We start from the raw sequence: 27,192 nt of genomic DNA, 5'->3' as shown, positions 1-27,192 counted from the left end.
TTCTGACACAGTCATGTCTTAAACCCCACCCCAACCAGTCTAACAGGAAAGACAACATGGAACCATTGAAGGAGTCGTGATTTTGAGGCCCAGACATGAGGGTTCTGTACCCAGCCCCCTGCTTCTTAACTTTCAGACATGCCAACCCCACCTCTAAGCTCCTTTCCCCTTCTCTAGTGTGAGCCTGTTATCAGTCTCGCAGGGCTGTAGGGAGGAGACAGGCTGTGATAGGTGGGCCGTGAAAGCTGTCTAATGTGCTTCCAGTCGGTAGGTGTTACTACCGCGTGTATTTGCTGTACACACTGGCCCAGCATCCTTTTTTGTTTTCACCTGTGTTTATTTCCATCTATAGCTGCCCCCCAACTCTGAAATAAATACTTGCTATAAATCAAGACATGGCCCTACACACTTTGAGAGGGACCTAGCCACATCTTTTCTTTGAACTAAGGAGTGGCTGGTTCCTTCTTAGGATCCTAAGGACATTGGTGTCCCACCTGTTCTGTCTTCAGCTCTGTCGCTTGCTCACTTGGTTCTGGGTTTATCTAGTTAGCATGGAAGACTTGGTCCTTCCTTTTTTCTCTGGCTTTAGGCTGACCACTCTATGGGACCTGCTCTAGGACTTCTATGATTAAAACAGGGAAATCCCTCTATCCCCAGGTGACACCAGAATGTCAAGTTGTTCCTGGGTTCTTCTGTGAAGTACCTGCAGGTGGAACAAAAACCCAACAGGAAGTATCCCAGTATGTCCCATCTGACACCGAAGAGTACCTGGCAGTTCTTCCAGAATTGCCAAGAGATGCCTAAAGAGGCAGAATGTAAAACCAGGCGTAGCAGCCAACAGGCCAGGGGCTAAGAACTGACAGACACCAGGATGAGTAGTCACATATTTGCAGAAGAAAACACGGGGCCAGAACTGAAAGCAACTGCTGATTTGAGATTTTCTGACTTGGATTGGTTTGGCTCAGAAACAAGTTTATTTGTATCTATTTTAGCACAGTTTCCTCGGGGAAAATCATAAACCACGTTTCTCTTTAGTTGGGGAGAAAGAAAGAAAGAACAGATTCAAGACTATTTTTTATGCGTTTATTTAGGCAGCTCTTTATTGTCCTCCTATGGGCTGTTCTAGGCAATGAGATAATAAGGTATTTAGGCAATTAATTTAAATGGAGCTGTGCACCCAGGCGAGGGAATCACAGGCAGTACCATTCCAGACTGTTGGGTGAAGAATTATTTGCGTTTTAGAGGTGTATTTTTTCCACCCAATAAATCTGAGTGGTTTTTAGATAGCTCACCCTTTGTACAGGGAGACCCATAGTTTTCTACAGTTGTTAATTTTAATTTTTAAATAATTTTGTGTCTGCTAAGGTCTGTCTGTACACCACATCCCAGGAGCCACTGCCACTATAGGAGCAGCACAGTGTGCCCTATGTCCCTCCATGTTCAGCCCTCAGGAGCTTGAGTCAAATGCAAGTCCTGTTGAGCCTTAATCTGAATACCCTATAGGAGGTCCCAGGGGATGCTGGCGATACTCTTGGGGTGTTCTTTGCTGGCGATACTCTTGGGGTATTCTTTGCCTCTCCCCACAATTCCCTGTGCACAGGAAGCACAGGCCTGCAAACTCTCATTGCATCCCATTCAACCCTCTCACATGCCCAGATGTGCAAGGACTCATTATCTGTGGGCTATAGCGGGCTGTGTAGGTGCCTGGACTTGGTGGATGTTGTGTGGGCATATCCTATTGAACATCCAGATACCTGCCCTGCCCCGTCCTTGTAGAAACTGTCCTTTCCAAATGTCTCCTTGGCTGAACTTGGTAGTAGGGGTTAGTTCAGCCTTCTGAAGGTATTTCTGAAGTACTACAATTTCTCATCATTGTTCCCAAGGTATCTGACCCTCTCTAATGTTTTAACTTACCCATTCTCCACCCAGTACCCCGTACTGACTCACCTGGCATCTCTTTCCAGTTTCTGTCAGGAGTGGATGCCTGGTGCAAGATGTGTAGCGAAGGTGGCCTTCCCTCTGAGATGCAGGACCTGGAGCTGGCCATCCACCACCACCAGTCTCTGTATGAGCAGGTGACCCAGGCCTACACAGAGGTAAGAACCTGAGGGACAACCATGGGTCTGTGTGTGTTGAGTGAGGGGGCTGGAGTACTGCCGTGTGTGCTGTGGACTAACCTCGGTTGGATTTTAAGAGAAGAACATTTTCTTCTTTCCAGAGATGTCTTTAGGAACCTTGACCTGTAAGCTCTGGAGTCTCTAGCTAGCAGCAGACATGGCTTGAGCACCCACCCTGATACATTCTCCCCCCTTCACATGGACCTAGACAGCCCTTCACCTTGTGTGAACAGTGAATGTCCTCCTGAGGGAAGAAGGGTGTGAGGAAGCAAGGCTAACTCTTCTGCGTTTGCCTTCTTGTTGGTAAAAGAATGGGTAACATCAGCACCCTCACCCCTTAAAAAAAAAAATACAGCTCACTGAGCAAAACTCTTCTCTTCTTGGAAGAGCCAGAGGAAATTCTACAGTGTGCAGGAGTAGGAAGCTGCCATTCATGCAAAGAGCAAACTGAAAGGCCCTTCCACTAATAAATAAATACTTGGAAAACTGTTTTCCATTATCGACTGTTTCGAGAGGGAGAGGCATACATTCAGTGGGACCTCTGCCAGGCACTGTGGGGCCACAGGTGTTGATCCTACAATGTCACTTCCCAGAGTGAGCAGTGCTCCTGATTGTGGCAGGGTACCGGAGACAGGAATGACAGGGATACAGTACCCACTGCCACCAGCACTGAGGGTGAAGCTGGGGAGTCCAGGAATGTGAGTGGTGTGTCTACAGTCTGAAGGTCCCGACCCTACTCTGCATATTCTAGAAAGATGCATCTCAAGAAAAACCAGGGGGTTCTATAAAGGGCAGGGGGGATGAAAGGGTGTAAGAGCCAATAAAGATCAAAGAAGGAAAATGAACAGAAATAAAAAAGATAGGTAGCAGGAGAGGTGGTAGAGACAAAGGTAAAATGGTAGCCAGTGCTATGTGCTGGGCCCTGTGCACTCTGCACGTTCTAACTCATTTAATAGCTACTGCCACCCTGTGAAGTGTGCACCCTTACCATTCCCCTTTTACAGACAAGGACTGCCACCCTGTGAAGTGTGCACCCTTACCATTCCCCTTTTACAGACAAGGACTGCCACCCTGTGAAGTGTGCGCCCTTACCATTCCCCTTTTACAGACAAGGACTGCCACCCTGAGAAGTGTGTGCCCTTACCATTCCCCTTTTACAGACAAGGACTGCCACCCTGTGAAGTGTGCACCCTTACCATTCCCCTTTTACAGACAAGGACTGCCACCCTGAGAAGTGTGCGCCCTTACCATTCCCCTTTTACAGACAAGGACACTGAGGACCAGTGCCTCTCTTAGTGTATCTAGAAGCTTGGAGCCAAGCAGAGGAAGCTGAGGACGAGAAAGTTGGGAGACTGAGGCTGGGGACACAGGTGGCTTTCTTTCTGACATGAAGTTCCGCCAGCTGATGTAGAGTCACTCAGAATACTCAGGAAGCCTCTGCCATAGGGCAGGCACTATCATGGACATCGGGGGAAGGGCCGAGAACAAGGCAGACTCCCTGCCCATGCGCAGTCAGCTATACTTGGATATGGGAGAGAGGCTTTCACACCCAACTGGCCAGGGGTCCTGCAGCCCCTCTCTCCCTCGACCCTGGATGTCCTGTTCTCTAGACTGTAGACACCATGGCTGGCACACTCCTTAGTTGTGATGAGCTGAGTGGAGACCAAGGATGTCAGGCAGACTCTCTCGCCTCTCTCCGACCCTGCCTGCATTTGCTCTCCCTTGATCCGGGCTCCTGACCTGATCTCCCTTCCGTCCTGCAGGTCAGCCAGGATGGCAAAGCACTGCTGGATGTCCTGCAGCGCCCCCTGAGTCCTGGGAACTCTGAGTCTCTCACAGCCACGGCCAACTACTCCAAGGCGGTACACCAGGTGCTGGATGTGGTGCACGAGGTGCTGCACCACCAGCGGCGGCTCGAGAGCATCTGGCAGCACCGCAAAGTGCGGCTGCACCAGCGGCTGCAGCTGTGTGTCTTCCAGCAGGACGTGCAGCAGGTAAACAGGCTCTGTGCCCGCCCGCTGCCCCGCGTCCCCTCCTCCCTCTCAGGATGCCGACAGCTGGAACCCTGACCTGGTTACCAGGCTCAAGGAAGTCTGCACTGATTGAGGGAGCACTGCAGCTCAGCCCTCCGCTGTTCCTCCACACACTGCAGGGAGAGAGGGAAATGAGGCAAAACAAACTGGCCTTGTGACTGGCGTGCATCTTGCTGAGCAGCTAGCTCTTAGGAGTGTTGGGAGGAGGTTTGACCCCAGTAGCAGCTAGCTTCTTGTAATCAGGTAACTTCGTGCTGGCAGGGAGACCCTAGACAACTGGGGGCGGGGGGGCGGGTCAGATGAGCACTGCTGGAGAGGAACTCTACAGAAAGTGAACTCATTTCTTGATCAAGGATTCGGTGGACTGATAGTGTAGGGGTGGGGTAGCGTAGGGGCCTTTATGATTTATTAACAAAGCTGGACCTTTGAAACTGATTTAAAGCAAGGCTATCAATCCCTGTACATCCCATGGTCAGAGGTTACTCTGGCTTTATCTGTCTTTTTTGTATTATTGTGCTAGTCCCTGCTCTTCCGTCGCTGCCGATAATAATGAAATGATCGTTTCTGATGTAACAATATAGCCAGGCCGTAAATGCCCATTCGGAGGAAATCACTCATTCTTTCCCACTTATATTTTCTGTTTCTCTGTCTTTGGGGGACCTGAGAGCTTTGCCCAGAGGACCCATACACTAAGTAGGGGGAGCTGAGCAGGATCTGGACCCAAGATCAAGGCCAAGGTCATCTCCCGCTCACTTTATTGGGGATGCAGGGTGAGGCGCTGGGTACAAACACCTGTTGTCAAACTCCTGAGATGATGGCCACTGTGGGATTTCAGTGTTCTACACCGGAAGTGCCCATTCACTCTCCTTCCATTCTCCTGTGGAAGTATAATCCAGAAAGAGCAAGATAGCATGAGGGAGTGAGAGTCTGGTCACAGGTTTTCACAGCTGCTGTTGACAGGAGCCTGGTACTAGGTGCCCAAAGTGGACAGGCAGGTTAGGGAGCATCCTTGCTATTGTTATACATTCTGGGAGTTGGCATGAGTACGGGGACCTTCAGGCTTGCTCTTCCTTCTTGGGCTCCCCTAACTCCCTTGTGGCACCCCTTCCTGACTGACATGTGATGGAGTCATCATAAGGATACGTCAGTCCCCAGGGGTAAGCACGGCTGATGTGCCAATCAGCTCTGAGGCCCGGGGCTGGCAGGAAGGGAGAAGCAGACGAGTCAGCTGCCTGCTCCTGCCATCTGGAGCTGTCCAGATAAATTCATCACCCGGAGCTCAGAGATCAGGGAAGCTGTCTGGTCTGCAAGTGAGACAGATGAGTGAGGTGCCAGCCTCCTAGGGACAAAAGAAGGGTGTGGCCACTTCCGTAAACTCTCTGTGGCTTGCCAAGATGATATTGGCCGCCAGTACAAGTGGGATAGTGTTTCTGGGCTGCTCGGTACCCTCCTGTGTGACGCAGGCAGGCCTCTGGAGAGCTGCAGAACAGCTATGAGGAGGGAAGCGTGTCACACTTGGATTCTCACGGATCTGATGTCATCAGACTTTCTTGTGGCCCCATGGCATCTATACTATAGGGAAGAAAAGTGTAATAAAGTCATAAGGAGGCATATATGGCTATTCTATGACAGCTTAACAATAAGTGTCTCAGATTATTGTATTGTTGGCGAAGTGGGAAAGCAGATGGGAAGACTAGGTGGTGAGTGTGATAGAGACTTGGATATTTCTTGAAGACTGAATTCTCAGACTGGTCAACTCCACTGTTCTTTTTAGGGTATGTAAGTGTTCACTCATCATCACCCACCCGCTTCGTCCATTTGCTCACTCATTTATTCTCTGTGCATATATGCATGTAGGTGGGAGAAAAACTGTGAAAGTAAGGGGGAATGAGTCTGTTGGTGGATCTCAATGGCTTACCTGACATCCTGTCAATCAGTAGTGCCTGGCAGCTGTCTGGACTGTTTCCAAAGGCAGCTGAACCACCCGCTCGGGGGTGGGCGTGACGGATGCAGTCGTCCTTCTCTTGACTGCCACCCCTGCATGAGCCATCCTAGTTTGGGGACACAGACCACACACACTATTTGCCTGCTTCAGCCTGGTGTGGAAGCATGTGCCTGGAATCCTAGCACATAAGATGAGGAGTTTAAGGTCATCTTAGGCCACATAGTGAGTTCAAGGCCAGCGTGGGCTACGTGAGGCTCGGTCTCCAGGAACAAAATCTTGATAACACACTCACCATTGATCCCCACTGTCCTTTGAAACCTGTGCATGTCTCATCTGTACCAGTCACCTCAAGAATGGAGGTCAGGATTTCTTTCTTTCTTTCTGAGTTCTTTCCGGCTCTTAGCTGTGTCCGCATGGAGCTGGGTTCTCTTTATGTCTGATGAATTGACAGGAATCCTGAGAGGACCCCCTCCACCTGCTTTTGTCGAGTGACTCCTTGGTCCTCTCTCACCCATGCCATGGTTGCTTTATTCGTGAATAGTGGAGCCAGCCTACGAGAACTGTGATATGACATCTTGAGGTTCTTGGTGTTCCTGGCCCCGGGCTGAGGACACAGGGGACACAAACTCAGTGTTCATGCATCCCATGATGCTCACTGATTATTCAAGAAGTTCGGGTCTCTTTCATGGACCCAGAACTGAACTAAATGCTGCTGAGATACCTGGTCAGTTAATTAGAACGATACAAGAAAATACAAAGAACAAGTCTACCCGAGCACGGCAGTCAACACGTAGGGTAATTGAACATCCGTGGAACAGTTTCAGGCAATGGTGTGAGAAGTCAGGATTGGTGTCTTAAAGGAAAAGAAAGTTCTTTGGACCCTACCCATAGTCTGGACCTAAGATACCTAAACACATTTAGGATCCAGAGATGTTTTCTCACTAGCCTGCATGGGAGGCTCGTGTGCAGGTATCATCAGCCAGGGCAATGCAGAATGGCAGACACCAGCACAGGCTCAGGAGTCTGTAAATCCTGTCTCAACATGTCTCACCTCTGTGACCAGCAGGACATTGACAGACTGCTGCATGTCATGATGTTGCTGGGTTTTTGTTTTTTCGCACCTCTAAATCAGGACTGATAACTATAGGACCTTACTCATGGCACAGAGTACAAACACAATGCCTGCCTAGCGCATAGTCACATTCTCTCTCCGTGGTCCTCGGGTGCCCCCTGCTGCCTGTGCTGTTGGGGACGCCCGGCATCTGCTGTGTGGGTTGTCTGATGAGGATTCTATTTCATTCCGTGACTAAATCTCAACGCTCTCAATGCCCAAAACCACAGCCAGTAAAACTTACTAGACAGTTGAGGGAATTGAGTCCCGGAGATGTAAAGGGACTTGGTCATAACCACACAGCTAGTTGATGGTAGTGCCGGGACCAGAAAGTAGATCATCTGATCCATATTCCAGGTGCCCCAGGAGAGACACAGACATAAAATAAGACTAGGGGAGAGATAAAGATGCACATTATACAGGGGAAGACAGACCACATACCCCAGGCAGAGGCAGAGGCAGAGATAGACTTAAAGATGGAAGGCATTAAAAGAGGTGCAGCAGGGGAGGGAGGTGAAACGAACGTGTGAAGTGGAGAGACAGACAAAAGAAAGAGCCAGAGCCCCCCAGTGGGGTGATGGAGAGCAAGTCACCCCCCAGCTGTCTGACATCCTGCCCCATTGCCATTTCTGGAGTTAGATCTTGCCCAGGTAGGAATATTTTGTTCTTTAAGGCTTAAAGAGGAGTGAAGCCAAGATGTATAATCTAAAGATGTCAGTGGAAGAGATTGCATTTAAACACCTGCTTCCAGAACTGGCCTACCTTCCTTCTCTCGGTCCCAACAGGTGTGTTCTCAGCTTTCTTTCTCCCTGCTGGGTTGGGTGAATGTTGGAAATTCATCTTAAAGGTACAACTGGAATTGGATTAATTAAACTGAAGAAAGGGAAGGGTGCCTGCTATACAGTCAGTGTGGAATATTTTTCAGTCCTGTTTTTGGGTTTTTTTTCCATCTTAGTGTAGAACAGTATTGGGCAACATCAATAAAAGCACTCCATGAAGGCGTTACCCGTTCTCTACCTTGTGCCTTTTATGGTCTTGTAACTCCTTTGGCTTCCTGTGTGTGCAAAAGGCTGGTTCCAAGCCCATGTAGACCTCACCCAGCCGGACAGAGCAAGGAGTAACTAGACATTTACTCTTTCTGGGAGAAGTAAATTGCTTGTGTGTTTTCTTAGAGAAACTATTTTGGGAGCACCCCAGCAGGTCATCCTGTTCTGCCTCCCCTTCTTCCTTGCCTGGTTTTTGTTTTATTTTATATGATGACTCTATAAACTTTATAGAGGCATCTTTATAATATCAAGTATTTTTGGAATGTCTGCTGTATGCAAGTTCCTGGGCTAGAAGCCCCTGCACCTGAGAGAAGACATATGCACCTTAGGACTTACTAGTGGCACACAGCTGTCTGGGTTCAGGTGGAGTCCAGGATAGAGTGCCCTCTGGTGGGGGTGAGAGTTGCACTGATTTTTGGTGCACAGGCAGAGAGCTTGGAGCAGTGTTCTTAGGAAGGTCATAAGGCAGAGAGCTAAGCTACAGGCAGAGCATGCGGGCAGGCAGACAGAGCAGGAATAGGAAGTCTAGCTGAATGCCCACCACTGGCTGGAAGAAGATGGAGCTGTTCATGATGGTGTGAATGTAGCACTGGCACCTTTGAGGCTCCTATGGCCTCCTCTGAAAAGAGCATCTTGTTCTTAAGCCGTCCACTCCACTCCTAAGCTAGCAGGAGTGGCGGTAAGATTCAGCTTGCTTGGTGGCAATGTTCTGAACTGATGAAAAATACTATTAGAACCAGACTTCCTAAACTGCAAAGGAGTCTCCCCTGCATTAATTTTCCTGATGCCTCATGTGGAAAATTAAAGATTTTACTTTGTTGACTTTATTTGAAAAAAAAAATGCCTGAAAGAGATCTGTGAGTATTTAATTTCAGATAATCAGTCATTCACTAACTGTAGTGACTGCAGCGCCTTAATCAGACTAAACCAGTTGGCCATTGAATAATCCATTTGGCAGTAATATAATAAAAGGTAAGCATCACAGTTTGCATTGAGAATGATCAGCAACAACAAAAACAAAAAGAAAGTGAGCAAAGCATGATGAGTCTGGAAACTACCTTTTCCTATAGAAGAAAAGATTGTCTAGGAGTAAAAGGCTTGCACACCTTGTGCACACAATCAGATCTTAGAATATACATATGAGGAACCATCTTCAGGATTTGAAATGGACTATTTCTATGATAAGAATGTCGGGAAGAAATTCAAACATCAAAGAAAAGATTAGTTCCGACTCTTGAGACTAAATTGTTTATAAAAGCTACATTGTTCAGAGCTCTGAATGCACCGGCTGTGTGAGGAAATGTGATTAGACATCTGATCCCTTCACTTGCCGTTTCCTGTTTAATCTCCCAACACCATGAGGCAGGTGGCAGTTTGGTCTCCATCTTTCTGAGAAGGAGATTGAGGCATAGAGAGGTGAAGTACACTCACTTCTGATCCCACACCTGGTGGCGGAGCATAGCATCAAACCCCAGACTCCCTGACCTCAGAGCTCCTGCTGTAAGCCTCTCTGGTGGGGGGTGGGAATAAGACACAGCCCTGGGCCAAGGGGGTCATCATTTAGTGTTAGAATGTCACTGATCAAACAGCCCTGGTGGAGGACTTGGTTCCACAGGATGAGATTTTCCTAATGTTATGTAGCTTCTGACAGCCTCAGATTGACCCTCAAACTGTCTGTCCCATAAAAACAGTCACACTCGTGCCTTGACACTTTTCCTTGTGTCCCATCATTTAAGAATTGCTCTCTACACCTATTTGTCTATAATACAAATTACCCCCAAATAGCCACTCCCAGTTTTCGTTTTTCAGTCGGTGATGTTAACTCAGCCTTGGTGAGGCTTTCCTTTGTATCATATATTTGAATAATATCCACTTGCCTGTGGCAGTAATTAGCAGTTTAAAATTTCTCACTTAAAATTTTAATGGTGATAATCCACTCATTCAGATATTTTCAAGTATAAAACACATGGCTCTTTCGCTTTCTGATTGGAGTGAAGATGGGGAGCTCTTCCCATCTCACTGTGCTCTCTCTCATCCTAATGGGCATGCTCTATCCACCCCCCCCCCCCCCGCCTCGAGTAGGAGGAGGCAGTGGGTGCCTCTCCTCTCTTCTTGGACTTTGCAGGTTAGAGGCTGGCTACTTATATGTGCACACCCCTCTTTCTGGGAGTTTCATGGTACTCTCATATGCTCTTTTTTCTGGATCCCTATTTCCCATCTTGCACCCACCCTGCCCCCCCCCGTGTGTGTGTGTGTGTGTGTGTGTGTGTGTGTGTGTGTGTGTGTGTGTGTTAGTGAAAACTCCATTCTGACTGGAGTGATCCTCCCAAGATGATGATTTGCAAGGAAAGTCCAGCACTTTCCCTGTGTGTGGGAGATGGTGAGAGGAAGAAGTCCCTTTGGAGGGGGTTACTGACCCTCTAGATGTACAACATCTTCAATCTCTTCAACATATTTTTAATTATGTTCATGAGTAATAAGAAAGTCACTCTTCAGGGTCACTTCCTGTGCTTAGCACATCCTCAGGCCTTAACATGTTAATTCTAGGGCACTGAGCACAGGATGAAAGGATTCATGTCATTACTAGCAGGGAACTATGGGAGGGTTTTGAGCAGAGGGGAAGCAAAATCAGAGTGAATTTAGGTAATCTGATAGGTGGGCTCGGGGAGTGTAGGGGGAGAATGGGGAGTCATAGTAATGGAGTGTGGCAAGTGTGAGCGAGGGTAATTGGACTCTGTGGGTCTGAGAGCTTCTAATGTAAAAATTACTAAGAAGTGCTGTCCAAAAAAAGTACTGTCCATTTTTTTTATAGAAACAACGAGGTGTCAGGTGTGCATATGGAACTGTGTTTCTCAAGGTTTAGTCCTTGGGTTCGTGGCATTAATGTCAGCTGAGTAGAGTGGGGATGTTTTTCAAGCACCCTAGGGGAGACAATTCCATACTTTTTGATTCAGAATCTGGGGGTAAGCGGCACCTATATTTTAAAAGAACCCCAGAGGACTCTTAGAGTTCAGAGTTTCTGACAACAGTTTCAAGCCTTAGTGGAAAGAAGGGGGGTCCATAAATTGGCACCAGGCTGAGGAGAGTCTTTCAGAGAGGTTCCAGTTACCCCAACTTCAGTTCTGCCTGGGGGAAGAGGTGTGGGATGTCTGGGGCGTCAAGGCCCCAACTGAGGATGGCTAAGACTTGAGGTCTTTGGGCTCTCAGCTGCCTTAGTCTACCTGGCATGGACCTGTCAGTAGGAGGAACTTCAACTCTTAGGGGAAAGACCGATTGAGTACCTGCTAATGAACGTTAGTTAGCTCAGCCCACCCAGAAAAATGATGGCTTCTCCTGCCATAGCATGATATTATTTTGACCATACTTGTTCCAAAGAGGAGACCAAAAACAAAGTGAGTGACTGGTAATTGAGCACTTGAAGTGACGCCTGCCTGCTCTCAAGTCTCAACCTGGCTTGTACTTGTGATCCTGGCTGTTCCCCTTTGGAAACAGTATGCAGTGCACTGTGTGAATAGACAAGAATAGTGATTTGATGGACTCTCCTGGGTGCTCTTGCACACTGTGTGTACTTGAGCCTTTAACAACAAAATATGTTCCAGATGCCTGCTGGTGCATAATTGCTTCAGAATGATGGCTTTCTGAATGGAAGGGGGCGGGGAGCTGGGGCACTGGCACATACGCGTTGGGAGGAAGGAATTCTTTGCTATACTAGAAGCATTGGATGCCCCTTGTTTTGCCATGGACCAATTTAGTATGCAAACTTAAAAGCCTATTTTGAATAAGGTGATTTATCAGAGAAAACCAGATAAGGGAATCACAAGGTTGGGATTCGGATTCCGTATTTGATTGCAAGAGGCATCCATCTCCTTTCATGATTTTCACCTCTTAGCATGCAGGAAGTGGTAAAATCATGTTTCTTTTAGTTCACTTGATCCTTTATTTAGCATTTGAGAACACAGCAGTGAACCAAACAAAGCCCTTGCCCACATGGAGTTCATACTGTGGATGGAAATAAAACAGGGCTCAAACCAAACAAGCATGTATGTGTTGCACGGCCATGGTGAATGATTAGAGAGCTGAATAGAAACACCTTAGGGATGGGTTTAAGAAGAGGGTCCAGGTGTGTAGAACAGGACCACAAAGTCCTTGCTGCCAAGGTTACCTCCCATTAGTTCAGTTCTGTTCATGGCCACTGTTCAGTGATAATCAATAGTTTCCTTCAAAAGGATATTCCCCTCCTCCTTGGCTACTAGAAGAATGCCTCCTGCCCTGAAGAACATTTCATCTTGATTGTATGTTAGATGGAGTAAACACAATTAGACAAAAAGAAAGGGGTGATTAAGAAACCATGCATAATTGGCTCGCAAATCTGGTTCAGGATATGAAACAGCTCTTAGAAAAGGCTGTTCTGGGCAAGCACTTCTTTCTGGTTGAAATGTCAGGGCAGGAGAATGGAGCAAGAGTTTTTGCAAGTTGTTATTAGATTGTCAGATTGTTGAAGTGGTGAGTCCAGGCTACTCTAGTGACAAAGCAAAATTAGGCTTGTCCAGAATGGGGTCGCTCAACAGAGAGAGCAGAAGCCTTAGCTACAGGTGAGTGTGGCAACCTATGGCCATAAATGTTCATCACCCATTCCCTAAAGCAGGAGGGGCAAGCAAGGATGCTGTGTGGTGGAGAAAGAGGAGGATCAGATTCAGTGTGAAAACCCCAAATTTCTTTCCTTCTCTTAGGAACTACCTGCCAAGTGGGGCAGTGACAGGGGATAGAGAAACACAAAGGAGCAACTCTGAATGCAGACTGTGAGCAGTAGGGAGAGGGAAGAAGGTGGATGGTTAACATCCACCCCCAAGGTCTGTAGGGGAGGAGTCAGTTTGACTATAGCTCACTTGGGCACATACTAAGCAACCACAATGTGTTGAGTGCTGGGCTGCGTTGTTCCCTGGAATTATGAGGAGGTTGCAGACCCATGAGGAGGAGAGACAGGCCTGCGGGCCATAATTGTGAAGATTTTTTTTCTATGTGTATTTTTTTTAATGTTTATTCATACAGAGTAACGGGTTTCATGACGGTATTTTCATCCTTATATGGACTTATACTTTGTTCTAATTAGTAATTGTTTGAAAAGAATCAAAGGATTGAGTGTGGCGGCACATGCTTATAATCCCAGGACTTTGGAGATGGGGCAGAAAGATCCAAAATTCAAGGACAGCCTTACCGATATCTTGAGTTTGAGGCCAGACTGGCGACATGAAACATTGTCTCAAAAACAACAACAACAACAACAACAAAACACACCAAGTCATAGAAAGGCAAGAGCCACCTTACCTTGGATAGGTCATTAAAGATTGGCAGTGATTTTTACGTGTAGCCTAAAGTGTGGCTAGGAAGCAGCCTGGGGAGTGGGAACCTGGAGGAGGATGACATAGCGCAAGTGAAGAACACTAGGAACAAAACTCCAGAGAGCAGGGTGTGCAGAGGTGAGGCAGAATTTCACTAGCCAGTTGAGAGTGAGCAGGGCCAGTCCCAGATGTGTGGGCTTTGTGTACCGGGTTAACAGTCTCAAAACCACACCCCAGTCAACATCCCTGTCAACAACATAGGCATCAATTCCATTCAAGTCTAAGGTGGTGCTTTTAAAATGGATGTAGTGTTTTTGTTTTTTTTTAATGGTACTCCACACATTAATGATGTAATCATGTTTTTAACCCTCAGTATATAAATTACATCTTTGAAAACAGAAGCACAGCTTGCCGCATCAGATTGACAATTGTCACGAGAGGATATTTCCCACTCGAGTTCGGGGTCGCAATGGTCACTGTCATGTATGAACATAGCAGACAGAGCATGCGCGCAGAGAGAGATCCTAAGAAGTCTGCGTCTATGAGCTAGCCTGCCTCGCTCCTTTCATTGGGTCCGGTGACTACCTCCCCCTTTCCGTTCCCGGCAGGCTGTGCCCCTGGTAGTCGGCCTTACTGCTTTCTTCTGTCACCACCACATTCAGCCACCAAATCCCGGCAGTGGTTTTTCCAAATCTAAGCCTCCATCGGTCTTGTCAGAATATCTACTTTTGTCTCATTTTCTCACCTCTTGCTTCCCTCCAGTTGACTTTCCATAGTCAAAGCAGCAGCTTTTCCGCGGGGGATCCGATGGCGTCTCTCCCCTTTGCAGCCTTTCGGTGCGTGGTTACAAAGTAGTTACTAGAACCTTCCATTCAGCACCCCATAACTCACTGAAGTTTTGGTCAGATTTCTCTGGACCTGTTTCCTATTTCCTTCCTACTTAAGTCCCGCATGTGTGCGTCTTTTCCATTTCTAACTTAGCTAAGTAATATTGTCACTTGAATCACAGTAAAGTCTCATTTCTTCAGAGACCTTCCCCAACTCCATCTAGAAAGCATCTGGCTTTTTGGTGATTTTCATCTCAGCGATTAATGAAGAGTTGTGTGATTTAGTGACTAGTGTTCGTTAGCCCATGACCAAGTTCCTAGAGTCAGGACCACTTGTGACTCTCTATAGCCTCGTATCCGTGGGGTAGCTCTAGTGCTCGCTTCTAGGGCACAGTAAGACTGATACATAAACACAGGCATATTCATGTTCCATTCTTATCTGCTGCTCAAGGACTCTTCAGATTAAAAACAAAAAGACAACATCTCCGGTGCCAGAAATGCTTAAATACCAGCTCAAAAGCCATCAACAGATCTGCATAGCCCTCTCATCTTATACCACCTTGACTATAATTCATCATGGAGTACTTTAAATATAAATAAATAATCTTATAGACAGATGAGAGGGACTAATCGTTGGGTACATACAAGGGATGCTTTGATGTCTATTTATACTCATGGGATCCAGGGATTTTTTTAGCTAGAGAGATGATTCCTCTTCATTCAAAAATATTCAGATTCTGGGGCCTGGCACACCATTCCTTACTCATCAAAAACCCGAGGGTGTCCAGAATTCCAGAGCTGCATGAGAAATTCCAGTATGATGTAACTGCCAACACTGTCAGTGTCTACAGAGAAGCACACTGGCCTGCTGTGCAGGTCTGCCTGGGAAGCTGTGTTACACGGAAGATCATGGGTCAGGATCAAGAGAGCTTGTGTTATGCATGTGTGTATCGGAGGTAAGGGCTCCAGCTGAACCATCAGAAACAAACCCAGCAGAAATCACTTTCAGCAGCACTTTATCTATTGGTTGTATGCATGGGTCCCTAAGTACTTTTTCTATAAGTATATCCAAAGTAATTTTATTCATTTGCTAAATCCTTTGCTTTTTTATTTGCTGAACTGATTTCCACACCGTCCTTGAATGCTTATCCAGGTTGCATGTATTTCTCCACACCTTTAGATCTCGGGCAGAAGCTGTACTGAGTGTTCTCAATATAACATCACAGAATAATTGAAGTTGTGTTAAACAGAATAAAAGCCTCTCAAATATGAAATAAATAGTTTTTTGAGTAATAAAAGCAGAGCTAATTAAGTAAACTAAGTGGCCCTGACTGAAAATGAATTGCTGTTTTAAGGAAAGCTAAATTACTTTAAAAGGAAACAAATTGCTCTTTTAAAAAAGTCTTAAAAATTATAGAATCATACCCCCCCACCCCCGTGGAATGAAAAGAGAAACTGTGTGTGAACTAGATAAAAAGCATTCCTCTTCAATCAATATGGCTTAGAATGACCGACTTTCTTAAAGCTAGTGATAATTTTTTTTAAGTCAGTAAAAATTATAAGGGACTGTGGAGATAATCTGGCCAGTGAGGTGCTTTTCTTGACCTGAAGACAGAGCCTCGGAGCTCCTCTCCTTGCTGCCTGGTCAGGGTTTGAAAAGCCAGACTCTAGCACTACCATAGTTTTCTTCCCACAAATGTACCTCCCGGATCTCTCTGTGTGTACAGAGCCAAGTGTGTCGTGGGAAGTGTTTTACACCCCCGTTCCTGGGGCTGGAGAGACAGCTCACCTTGAAGAGCGTTTGGTGCTCTTGCAGAGGACCCACCAAATTCAGTTTCCAGCACCCACACCTGGCAGCTTACAACCTCCTGTTGTAACTCCAGCTTCGGAGCATCTGACGCCCTCTTCTGGCCTCTGTGGGCACTCACACACTCGTGGCATATACACACAAAGACACACACACACATAAAATAAAAACCTACATGCCTAATGCTTAAACAGTCATGAGTGGGGGCATTCTTTTCTGAATTACGATGGGTAATTTAATTACCTGACTCTCCATGCTTATACTTGGAAGTTTGTTAACCTCGTTTCTCCATTCCCATACATCTTTCTCACTAGCACCATCTGGTATGGACTTTTGAAAGTGATAGGGAAGCCTTCAAAGACTCTCATACTTTGCACATTGCAGACATTAAGTGATCTCAGTGTCCAAAAAAGTAACACCAGAGGCTGAATTCTGTACAGGAAGAGTTCGCATGTCTGCAGCCTGTGGAATGGTTGAGTCTGCTTCTGTTTGCCACGGGGAAGTCCATATTGAAAAAAGCACCTTTAGACAAACCTACGTCGTCTGAATCACTCTCCAGAAACTTCCTCTCGGCATCTGAGAAGGCTGTTACGTCATTAATCAGGTGTTTGGTTAGAAGCCTGTACCATGAGAGCAGGATGGGCCCAATGGTATGGTGGTGGTGCATCACAGGCATGACTCTGACTTAACTGGAACCAGCATCAACTCCTTAGAGACTAGACAATAAGCTGCCTCCATTTTCCCTGGGATACATTCATATCTGTGAGGTATAATTTTTTTTTTTTTTTTAAGATTTGGTTCCCTCTGCATTTCAAGGTCTTGTGAACCTTCCCAAGCATCCCTTAGGAAAACATTTCTCACCTTAACATCTCCTCTCTCCTCCCTCTACCTCTGTGACCACTGCTGCTCCAAGCTTAAATATTGAGGAAAATGTCTTCAGGCTAAATCGCTAAGCCTGTGAGAACATGGAGTCTCTACTGCATTTTAGCCAAATAAATATTCTAGGCCTTCGGATGCAGAGACCTTAGCTGATTGGTTTGGTTGGTTGGTTGGGAAGAGGTGGCAGGAAGGCAGAGGAGATTATTGTCCTTGTGGTCACCTATGTTGAGCGTCTGGATGGGGGTGGAAGACTGAACCTCCAGAGTACAATAAGGCAGGGGCCTGTGACGGGTACTACTGCTGTGACGTTTTGTGGTGAAGTGAGGGTGAGCAGCTTAGTCCTCCTTCACCGCGGTGACCTCATTTCCTATCAGTGTGGCTGACCTTATTTGATGAGGTAGAAGCCGTGAAGAGGTTCACCTGGGTCTGGCAGCCTGTGCTGCTGATTTAAAACAATGGACTGGCATGTGGGAAACCCTGAATTCAATCCTCAGCCACAAATAATAAAAATAATAACAAAAATAGTCATAAATAAAATAATGGAGTGACTAGGGCATTTAAAACCAAAAAAGTAATGGCAAGCTATTCTAGAGATCAAAATGGCCGAGTTGAAGTTAGTTGAGGCTGAGACTGTTCCATTACCAATGACTGTGTTCACAATGGGCTTTTCTCTCTGGACTACTGCTCTCATGGGCATGGGGTGGGGTGAAGAGGGTTCACGCAGTTGTACACGGTGCCACAAGTCTTTCCTTCTTCTGAGGAATTGGTGTTGTCTGTCTTCTTCCTCTGCCCAGGTGCTGGACTGGATTGAAAACCATGGTGAGGCCTTTCTCAGCAAGCACACTGGGGTTGGGAAGTCCTTGCATCGAGCACGGGCCCTCCAGAAGAGGCACGATGACTTTGAAGAAGTGGCTCAGGTGAGACAGTGTGTGTGTGTGTGTGTGTGTCTGTGTGTCTGTGTGTCTGTGTTGGATGGAAGCATGTTGGGTTGAGAGTCTATATCTGCTGTTCTTTTTGCCTAATAAGAGAAGGCCTTTGTCTTCCCTTAGAGGCCACTAGGTGAGAGGCCAGTAGACTCCCATGTTCAAGGTCTTACAAAACCTTCCTACTACTATGATCTAAAAAATGTCTTGTCCACAAGGTGGTGCTGGCAGGAGGGTAATGTTATCACACCCATCATTAGCCCAAGGTTCCTGCTTTTGACTGTCACTCCTGAGAAGTGGGAGCTAAAAACTACCCCAGCTCTGCTTGCAAAGCTGTGCACCATCAAGACCTGAAGGAAGAGATGGCACCTGGTTCTCAGCTATGTACCTACAGAGTACATGTACCCAGAGAGTGTTCCTAGGGTCACTTTCATCTTTAGTATAAAAATGTACTCAATATTCGGTCTTTTAGCTGAGGACACACATTCAAAAGAGCACTGTTTTCTAATTTGGGCAAGGATATGGTTTGAATGGCTGGTTATTTGTCTACCTCTAAAACTTAACCTGATTCCGTTATATCTGTCTTTTGGGATATTTTCCAAATAGATCCTGAAAACCTTCATCTTCAAGATGAAGGATTGCTGCACAGTTGTTTTTAAAGGTATGACGAGTTGTAGTAGAAAGTAAAACTCTTAAGGATGGGATTAGGCAGGATGTCCAAATGGGATGTAGGGATCAGGTCACTGGAGTAGCAAGGATAACAAAGCTATGCCTTGTCACATCACAGCTTTAGCCAGAGCTGGCTGTGATCCCACATGCAGGCAGCCTTCAATGTTTATGCTACCCTAAGCCCGAGCCCTCATCTTGGAAGGCAACCAGCCCCCTGTAGGTTCAAAAAGAGGACCCATCTAGAACCAAATGAAGACAGAAGAGCTATGGAGCATTCCTGTGTCTCTAGGGGGCCTTCAAGAATATGAGAAAGAAATAGAGAAAAAGATGGGGGAGAAGAAAGCAATCATACAAGAGACACAAAGCCCTGTTCGAAATTATCTGAACTCGGGCAGTGTGGGAAAGCCACATGTGAGAACCTTGGCATGGTGATGGGTATATAAAATGATGTGCCAGTATAGAAAAATATGCAGATTCCTCAAATATATATACACATACATACATATATATTCCCAATAGCCCCAAGGTGGGAGCAGCACACACATCCCATTCATCAGAGGATGGACAAATGAACAAATGTGATCTATACATACAATAAACTATCATTCAACTTTAAAGGGGGAGGAAGTGCCAGCAGGTGAGAGCGTGTTGGTGAACCTTGAAGTCTTATACTAAGGGAAGGAGACCAGTCACAATATGTGTGGTTCCACTCTTACCCAGAGAGCCTGGTGTAAGCCACGTTCACAGAGATGGAGGAGAATGGTGGCGGCCGGGGAGTAGGAAAGTGAGGGTGTTACTGTGTCACAAAGTTTGGTTTTGCAAGACGACGTCCTAAGATACATGGGTGTGATGGTTGCACAGAACATTACAATTGTAAATATGACTTCATGTTGTGTATCTTTTACTACAGTTGTTAAATATAATATTTTGGGAGGTTTTTCTGAGAATTTTATAGATACAGTGTATTTTAGTCATTCACCCCTACTCCTCCCAGACCCACTCTTTACCTCCCCACTGACTCCCAACTTCATATCTTTTCTTAAAACATAAAAATAAAAACTCACTGAGTCTAATTTGTGCTGCCCGTATACACATGGGTATGGGGGCATCCACTGGAACATGGTCAACCTACCAGGCCACACACCTTTAAAGAAAACTTGACTCTCTTCCCCAGAAACCATCAACTGTCAGTCGCTCCTTAGCTACAGCTGAGGGCTCATGAGGCACTCCTCCATATTTTTAGTCATATGAAGACACTCTGCAGGACAAGCTGTGCTTGATCAATGTTGTATGGACACCGGTGCTCTGTGGGCCCTAAGGAACAAGATACAGCCCTGATCCAGATGCTCTGGGTTTCTCTCTAGTCTGTTAGGATACAACAGAACATGTGCATCCCTCTACAGAGTGGAGCTGTTGTATGTGGGTGGTCTCTTAGAGTAGATCCATCCCATAGTTTCACTGTTCCTCTTCTCTGAGCTGTCCAGACCCTCCTTTTTTCTGGAAGGATGTCACCAAAGACACCCTCAGCCCTGACTTAGCTCAGCTTTCCTTGGTGTCTTCTTATTGCCTGTAATGGGCTATGGCCTCAAGGACATCTCTAGTCTTGGTTTGTAGACCTTGAGAGGCTTATTGGCTTTTGTGTGTGGTTACATTCAGATAAGCCTGTGTCCACCATGACCCCATTTCTTCAGACTTTTCCACCAATGCCTGATACTCCTTACATGTGGAACAGTGCTTTTCAGTTATCAGAAGAGGCACACACTAACTTAAATTCATACTAAAGAAAGAACGGACACATTTTTGAGTTATGGATAGATAATATCAACTAGAAGACAACATGGAGGCTCAGGAAGTTCCTTAATGTGGCCACATCACCTTGCTTATCAGTAGCTCTGCGGAGATTATGCAGGTATATCAAGCTCCGGAGACATCTTTGTGTCCTTGTTCTGTCTTTGTTGTGTATAGGAGCTGGGTATAAAATTCATTCTCAGTGTCCATTGGCATATATGTATATGTGACTTTAAAAAGAGTGGGGAAGCAGCAGTGCCATCCTGTCTGGCAGCCTTGGCAGTTTTTCTCTGACCCTGCCAATGAATAGTTCATATCTCCCTACATGAGCTTTCTGAGTGGACTCCATCTTTTTTTCAAACAGAAGGGCGTTCTGACTTCCAAAAGGCTCAGGAGTGTATCCTCTGTAAAGAAGAACAAGGTGGGCTGAAAGGTTAGAGCCTGAGCAAGGGGGTCATGAGCTTTTGTGAATGGGCCAGGGAAGCTGGAGGTTGTGGTTTGAAAATTAATCAGACCTCTCCCTTTGTCCCATCCCTACTCTGAACTATTTGAGCTGTTTAGCAACCTTGACTTTCTGTTTTTAATAAGAAAATCAGACCACAAAAGAGAGTACATGGACTGTCAGTAGCTGCCTCCCTGAGACTGGATTTGCTCTATGGGACATGGTTGCTGGGAGATGAAGACAGAGCAATCCCACAGGAAAGGTTTGTTTTTCTTTTGCTTCTGGTCTCAGTTAGGTGAGGGCTATTGGAAGGAAGTGATCTAAACAAAAAGTGTATTTTTTTCTTTTAGATAGAATCTCTCTTATACAGTCAAGGCTGATCTGGAACTCACTAGTAGTCCAGGCTAGCCTCAAACTTGTCCTCCTGCTTAAGTCTCCTGAATGCTGGGATGATAGGTGTGTGCCAACACAGAAAATGCTTGGACAACGAGAGAGAGAGCCGTGACAAAAAGCCACAGCCCTTGTTCCATGTCCTTTGGTGGTGTTGTGGTAGGCATGGCCAGGAGGGGTGAGGTTCATCATGTCTCTACAGCGCAGGTGGTAGACTAGCAAATTGGGGGTCACTTCTAAGCAGTGCTCTAGAGGGCCACTCATCTTTTAACCTCATCGTCTGAGGAGACTTTGACGTAAGGCCGACATGAGGAGTGAGTTCTAAGCACTCATTCTCCGTATTCAGGTTTTGAGTAGGGTCAGGGAGAAAGCTACTACATCTGTTGTGGTCCCCAGAAATTTGGTTTTCTGAAGGAAAGAGCAAGCACTCGAGCAAAGGAAATGACTCACCCTGAGGAGAGCTTGAAGGGGCAGTAAAACCCCTGAACAAATGCATCTTCATTCTAGGATGGTGAAGGTACCTATGATTGGACACCCTGAGGTAAAGACAGTTAAGGCAGCTATTCAGACAGTTGTAAATTCTATGAAGAATCAGTATACCGATCCATTATCCACCATTGAACATTTAGTTTGGTCTCAAATGCAGAATGGATTTTTAAATGTATTCTATTCATGTTTGAGGGAAAGAAACCCAACAACCAGGGCATCATACAGCAAAACAACTAAATGGTTTTTGTTCATAATCGTTCTTGAATACACTTGAAAGAAATTCAAATTATTTAGAGATAAAGTATTTAGAAGTATCTAGGCCATCCTGCAGATGGCGCTGTTTGAACAAGCTACCTAGTAGCTATGCCGTGGGAAGGCAGTAGTCCCTAGAACCTGCAAGATGGGTGGGGGCAGGAGGCATTCAAAGTGCAGGTAGTGAGGGCCTAGGCAGGGATGCTCCAGGGAATCTGTGTCCACAGACCTTCCAAGTCTGCCTCACTTAGCTTGCTTTGCTCCTATAGGAGACGTGACACCCTGACACTAATAGATGTACCCCCAATCCTGCTAAAAAAAACCAAAAAACTCAAAAACTCGACCCAAGTTATCTGTTAACTCACCAAATGACCCAGCCGTAGAATAAAGCAGATTTTAAGAGGCATTTATATTTGTGAAGTCCATTGTCATTGGGATAATGAACAAGCATGAATTGTTGCCCTTAGTAGCATGATTGTGAGGGGATAGATGCTCCCATGTCTTTGCAGGGGACAGATTGGAGTGTAGTACTCCTGTATTAGCCTGAGATACTTCTATGTGGTAGGAAGGCACTCAAATGCCTGTGGTTTAGAGAGCAGCTGTGCTGCCCGGTGAGTGGTCTGCTTTATGGTCTCATTATCTGAAAGGCCAGATTTTTCTATAAGCCTAGGTAGCCCCAAATTAGAAGCATTTACATTTGAATATACATTGCCTAAAGTCTCAACACACCAAATCACATTTCAGCAGCTAGGCACATTTAAGTAGCATTAGTGCAATAGTTTGGAAAGAATCGACGATTTAAAGAAATAATAAAACATGGACACAATGAAGTAATTCAGTCAATAAATCTCCATTTAGTTGTTTTGCTGTATGATGCCTTGGACGTTGGAGGGGTTTTTTTTCCCTCAAATATGAATAGAATACATTTAAAAATCCATTCTGCATTTGAGACCAAACTAAAATGTGTGGAAATAGAAGGACTCTCGTGGATCAGTGTATCTTTGATAACTGGATAGTCAATGTGTCCTCAATGAACCTGCGGTGCTACAGGCAAGTAAGCCAGGGTTGTGCATAGGGTTAAGAGCCTGTGCCCTGAAAGCTGGCCATTAGCCGCCATTAATCTCCATGCACTGTGAAGTCTCAATGTTGAGCATTGAGAAACTACAGTTTCTATAATCTAATAAAAACATGACATGCATATTTGGTCTCTGAAAAGTTTCAACTTAAGAGAAGAAAAATTCTCCCCCCCACCTTTGGAGTTTTCAAAGAGAATTGTGGGTGAAAGCTAAGAATAACATTACTTCGTCTGGTGATCCAGTAAACATGGCTGCCGAGGGTGGCGTGGTGTCCTTTGGGATGAGTTGCATCTTCTCTTCAGCCCAAGATGATGGCCATTTATAGCGGCTGCAGACGAGAGCAGATGGCAAAGGTAGGAGAGTCTCCACAGAGGCCTTCTCACACTCCGGCTTCTTCGCAAGGACGAAAGGTTTCTAGGCAGATGAAAAAGTTCTGAAGAAGAAAGCCAAGCATATGTATAAAATGTAATGTCATGAAGTTGGCAAGGGGAAGGATGTGAAGAAGCCTGGAGATGAAGTGTATAGTCTTGCCCTTCAGATTTCATGTGACATTTCAGATGGATTCAGGACATTGCCTTGCCTCTGTGGACACCAGGGAGAAGTCACGAGCTTGAACTGATGGAGAAAGGATTTAGTGAGCACTCTTGTCGGGGTGTGTGTGGGGCGGGGGGGGGGGTGTTTTATGTGTGGATAATACTCGACCAAGAGTCCTAAGGTCATTTTGCTTATCTTTGATGTGAATAATTGGGGTAGGCACCACTATTGATGATATTATGGAAAGGTCACCACACATCCCTTATCAAGCCTGTGGATTAATTCCTCTGCCTCTGTTTCTACTTCCTCACATGCAGAAGCCCTGGGGCTGTGTTCCTAATGGCTTTAACAAACTGAGAGACTCCTAAGCACAGGTGGTGTTTTCAGCTCTCTTTCCATGTGATGTAGTGACTGGCAAAGAAGGGCAGCTTTGGGAAACAAATGGCTGGCTGTGTGAAGCGTATTTCTGAAAGGTTTCTGGACCGTGTCTGCCGAGTGAGCAGGATGCACTTCTGGCAAGGGGTAGAGAGCCTCCTGTGAAGAATGGAAAGGATACCAATTGTCAGGGAACCCTGCTGGTCTGTGCGGAAGGATTTAAATGAGTTTGAAGGAAATTCATTTCCTGGGAAAATAATCCCAGGAAAGCCAATACCAGAAATGCCTCAGGCTCTTCACAGGTAGTATAGAGAGAAGCACTGTGAAGAAAATATTCTTAGATCATCTTAGGTTAAAAGTAAAAGAAAGCCCCAACAAGTCAAACTTCAAACTGCACTTAGATTATTTTTCTAAAATCCAACATATGGCATATGCTCCAAGCAGCACACTTGATCATTGGACACAAGAAGACAGATGTAGCAAATGTCCCGGTGGCCTCAGTGGATCAAACCACTTAACTAGAAAAGTGGCCACTGAAGAGGAGTCTCCAGTAGGAGAGAGGATAGATCAGGGAGTTCCATGCATTCCATGTCTTCATAGAGTCTACAGCCGGAGGGTAGTAAGAAATACAAAGAAGTAATACAAAAACACAAGACGCACATACACACAAGCTGTAGTCTGCTCCATCAGACAGAGGCAATAAAGATACTGTTCTGATGTGGTTCTAGTTCTGGAGGAAACTATGGTAGTGAGGGTGGTTTTCATTTTCCAGCTTTTCCTGGCAAGTTTGCAACACAGTTCTAATACACACACACACACACACACACACACACACACACACGTCAGTTAAACTATTAAGAGTGAAGATTCTACATAGTAGAAAGTAAATAATAATGTTATTTCTTTAAAACCTCAAACACTATTTGGCTGTCTCAACTCCCAAGAAACTTAGTCTTTAGGGGGGCAAGAGTTTAGACTATTCCTAGAGCACAGAAGCATGATAAAGGCTTTTGAAAGATAATATAAACTAAAATAGAATCTTTACATCAGAAAAAGAATTTTTTTTCTATAATCTTGCTGTTTAGATCACATGTAGTATACTTATTCTGGAAATTATACTTTCAAAAGATACTGACAACAACTTCCAACTGTTGGAAGGCTGCCAGGAATGTGAAGTTAAAGGAACTGGATACATCCAATTTTAGTCAATAATGCTGTTAGAGTTTGAATATGAAATGACCCCATCAGGCTCATATATTTAAGCCTGGGTCCTGAGCTGGTGGCGCTGTTTGGGGAAGTTCTGAAAACTTAAGGAAGTAGGACCTAACTGGAGGAAGTAGGTCATTAGGGGCAGTTTCTTGGGGCCTGTTTTGTCCCTGGAGCCTTCCTGTTTCTGTTACTCTAGTTCCTGGCCACCATGAGGTGAATGTTTTCCACCACATCCCACAACTATGATGCTTACTAAAGTCTCCAATGGGCCATTTTTGTTCGTTAATCTGAAAGACACTATACAGATCCTGAATTTTCTTCCTTAGTATTTGATCCCGTCAACTACTACCTCCTTTTCAAGTTCTCTTCCCCCCAGCCTTGAATGATGGGCTTCTGCTCTTCTTTTGCCTTTCTGCCTGGTACTTCTTACGATCTTCCCTGCAGCATGGACCCCTTAGACCCTTCTCTTCATGCACATGCCCTGAATGTTTTATAGTCTTTCCTAGGTTCATCTTCTGTTGGCTCCCAAACCCGTCTTCCATCTCTAATCTTACCCTGAGAACTATATGCATAAACTCATTGGTTTTCTAGATACCTCTGTTTTAATTTCTCAAGGAGAAATTCCAAGAGTCCATTTTATCATCTCCTTTGGACACTTCCCAGGCTTCTGCTTGCTCTTGTATTACCTGTAGTTGTAGAGGGTACCAGCTGCGCAGTTACTCAGTCTAGAACCTTGGAGTCATTCTTGGCTCTTGCCTTGCTTTCGGCCCTCACTGAGGTCATTGCAAAGGCTTATTGACTCCACCTCTTTAATGAGTTCCCTTTTCCTCCATCCACATTGCACTGCTTTAGGTAAGAGTCTCATCACTTGCTGAGATCACTGCCATAGCCCTTCTGTTTTCCTTTACAGAACCTTAAGTTCATCCCCACATAGATACAAACTGATTTCTAGAACTACATGTCTCATCACACTGTTCTTATTCCATAAGTTACGCAAGCTGTCTTAGTTTGGGTTTCTGCTGCTGTGAAGAGACACCATGACCATGGCAACTCTTATAAAAGAAAACATTTCATTGAGATTGGCTTACAGTTTCAGAGGTTTAGTCCATTATCATCATGGCAAGAAATGCAGACAGACATGGTGCTGGAGAAAGAGCTGAGAGTTCTAATCTTGATCCACAAGCAGCAGGAAGTAAACTGTCACACTAGGCATGGCTTGAGCATATATGAGACTTCAAAACCCTCCTCCACAGTGACACACTTCCTCCAACAAGGCCACACCCACTTCAACAAGGCCACACCTCCTAATAGTGCCACTCCCTTGTAGTTAGAAGTTTTCCTGTGTCCTGCCTGTTCCACAGCCACTCAGACCCAAGTAAACACACAGAGGCTTATATTAATTAAAACTGCTCAGCCATTAGCTCAGGCCTACCACTGACTAGCTCCTACACTTAAACTCAGCTCATTTTTGTTAATCTATATGTCACCACATGTTTTGTGGCTTTACCTGTGTGCCATTACATGCTGCTCCCTGGACGGTGGACTGGCGTCTCCTGACTCAGCCTTCCTCTGCCCAGAATTCTCCTTGTCTGCTTATCCCGCCTATACTTCCTGCCTGGCTACTGGCCAATCAGCATTTTATTAAACCAGTGTACAAAAGCATTATCCCACAGCACTCCCTGTGACCTAGCATTCAAACAAGAGTCTATAAGAGCCATACCTATTCAAATCACTACAGCCATTGTGTTGTGAATCCATCAAATGATTAATCCATTGATTGTATATTACCTCCATGATTTATTGTCTCTGATTATGCACCTTATCAAACTTATCATAGTACCTTTTTCTAGAAAATCATAACTTACCATAGTACCTTTTCTGGAAATTCACTTGGTTTACACACGGAGCTCCTTTCCTAGCCTCACAGCATTATCTTTGCTG

The 27,192-nt window shown here is 45.5% G+C and overlaps 1 protein-coding gene across 24 annotated transcripts in view; it reads left to right on the top strand.

Annotated features, from left to right (window-relative positions):
• Kalrn (kalirin RhoGEF kinase) overlaps positions 1-27,192 on the top strand; it is a 612,231-nt gene that overhangs the window by 261,245 nt on the left and 323,794 nt on the right. For all 24 annotated transcript variants that reach the window (XM_052740404.1, XM_052740400.1, XM_052740397.1 and 21 more), the window contains exons 8-10: positions 1,965-2,096; positions 3,881-4,111; positions 17,899-18,021. In XM_052740404.1, coding sequence (XP_052596364.1) covers positions 1,965-2,096; positions 3,881-4,111; positions 17,899-18,021 — 486 coding nt within the window. The remainder of the gene's footprint in view (positions 1-1,964; positions 2,097-3,880; positions 4,112-17,898; positions 18,022-27,192) is intronic.

The sequence above is a fragment of the Peromyscus californicus genome, unplaced genomic scaffold, assembly GCF_007827085.1.
Source record: "Peromyscus californicus insignis strain IS unplaced genomic scaffold, ASM782708v3 Scaffold_16__1_contigs__length_79575227, whole genome shotgun sequence".
Classification (NCBI taxonomy): Eukaryota; Metazoa; Chordata; class Mammalia; order Rodentia; family Cricetidae; genus Peromyscus; species Peromyscus californicus.
This window is presented reverse-complemented; position numbering and strand designations above follow the sequence as displayed.